Genomic DNA, 1,548 nt, shown 5'->3' with positions numbered 1-1,548 from the left:
CTAAGTTACTAATTTAAAGTAACTTACCCAACACTGGTGCTAAATAATAAATAAATAAAGTTTGTGTTTGTAACACTCTGAAAAATGCGATATGCTTTGAAGAGCACAATAAAAGATAGGAAAATATGACTGTAGCATGAAATATAATTGTGGACACAGTCAAAATGAAAAAGTAAGAGTGTAAATAACAAGAAAATTAAATATGGCAGAGAAGAAATCGAAAGCAACAGGATGTTATTTAAGAAAAAGAAGGAGCATAGGTAGCAACTTAATCAACATTGATCAACTCTACTGTAACTCAGACTGTAGCCAGGCCAGCCTGTGGCTCAGATATAACAAGCGTTATATCAATTTTTATGTGCTGTAGTGAGGATGGGAGTAATCCATCATTTACTTAAAGCATCACTTGTGTTTTTGTGTCTAACAGGTCACGTACCAGTTGAAGATCCTCACCACAGCTTTGTTCTCTGTCTCCATGCTCGGGAAAAAGTTAGGCAGCTACCAGTGGCTCTCCCTGCTCTTCCTCATGGCCGGGGTCACTCTGGTGCAGGTAACAGCGCTCGCCGTCACCACAATTATTACTAATGTTTCATTTCTACCTTTCTAATGTTTTTTTTTGGAGTCTCAGTGTATTCATGTGTTTTGATAAAAGCCTATGCCTTTGCACACGCTCATCAGTGTTTCAACCTTCACAGTTGCCCGTCGAGTCTCTGGGTGACTCTGAACAGAATGTAATGTCTGCAAGCTCCCAGTTTGTGGGCCTGATCGCTGTGCTGATGGCCTGTGTGTCCAGTGGTTTTGCTGGAGTTTACTTTGAGAAGATCCTCAAAGAGACAAGCCAGAGTCTGTGGCTTCGTAATATACAGCTGGGTGAGTGGCTATACCTCCATTTATATGACAGGCTGAGCGAGGAATGTATGGCTCCTTACAAACAAACGTTTTCTCAGAAAGTTATGCAGTTCCTGTGAAAGTACACTGCATGATTTAGCAGCTTGCAAGAACTTGTAGCACTTGTTTTTAAAATGACTTTATCAGTCTCTCACATTGTTGTAGAGTTACTTTTACTCTGTCTTACAGTGAGGTTTGCAGACAGTCATTTGTGCACAGCTCCCGCAGCACTTCAGGCAGGTTGAGGTCTGGACTTCTTTTATTTTTCAGCTGTTCTGCTGTAGATTCGCTGCTGCGCTAGGGATCATTTAGCTGTCAGACAGATGGGGTTGCATTTGACTCTAGAATACTGTGGTATGTAGAGGAGTTCATGGTCGGCTTAATGACTACAATGTATCCAATAATAACATGACTCTAAGTAAAACTAAAGAGAGACTATTATAAGAAATTCAGTGCAAAATTAAATAAGAGCTGTAAGCATGAAAAATGGTGCAACATGCAAGACTTCTCTGTATCTAATTTAACATCATCTAACTGTTGACATTCAGTCAGGGAAAATCTCATTTTATACCAGGGGTTTCTGCAGAGTTCGGACAGCATTTCGTTTACAAGCCTCAGGCTCCATTTGTAAGTTAATGTGCTAACAGAAGGACATGTTAT

The 1,548-nt window shown here is 40.1% G+C and overlaps 1 protein-coding gene across 3 annotated transcripts in view; it reads left to right on the top strand.

The window, feature by feature from the left end:
- The window catches only part of LOC102296741 (UDP-N-acetylglucosamine transporter), a 9,939-nt gene extending 8,397 nt beyond the window's left edge, over positions 1-1,542 (top strand). For all 3 annotated transcript variants that reach the window (XM_042227382.1, XM_005939037.3, XM_005939035.3), the window contains exons 4-5: positions 428-550; positions 696-1,542. In XM_042227382.1, coding sequence (XP_042083316.1) covers positions 428-550; positions 696-968 — 396 coding nt within the window. In that variant the 3' untranslated portion in view covers positions 969-1,542. The remainder of the gene's footprint in view (positions 1-427; positions 551-695) is intronic.
- The last annotated feature ends 6 nt before the right edge of the window (positions 1,543-1,548 follow it).

The sequence above is a fragment of the Haplochromis burtoni genome, unplaced genomic scaffold, assembly GCF_018398535.1.
Source record: "Haplochromis burtoni strain Fernald_Lab_line unplaced genomic scaffold, NCSU_Asbu1 Contig_257, whole genome shotgun sequence".
NCBI lineage: Eukaryota > Metazoa > Chordata > Actinopteri > Cichliformes > Cichlidae > Haplochromis > Haplochromis burtoni.
The sequence above is the reverse complement of the archived record's forward strand: the minus strand, read 5'-3'. Positions and strand labels throughout refer to the sequence as shown.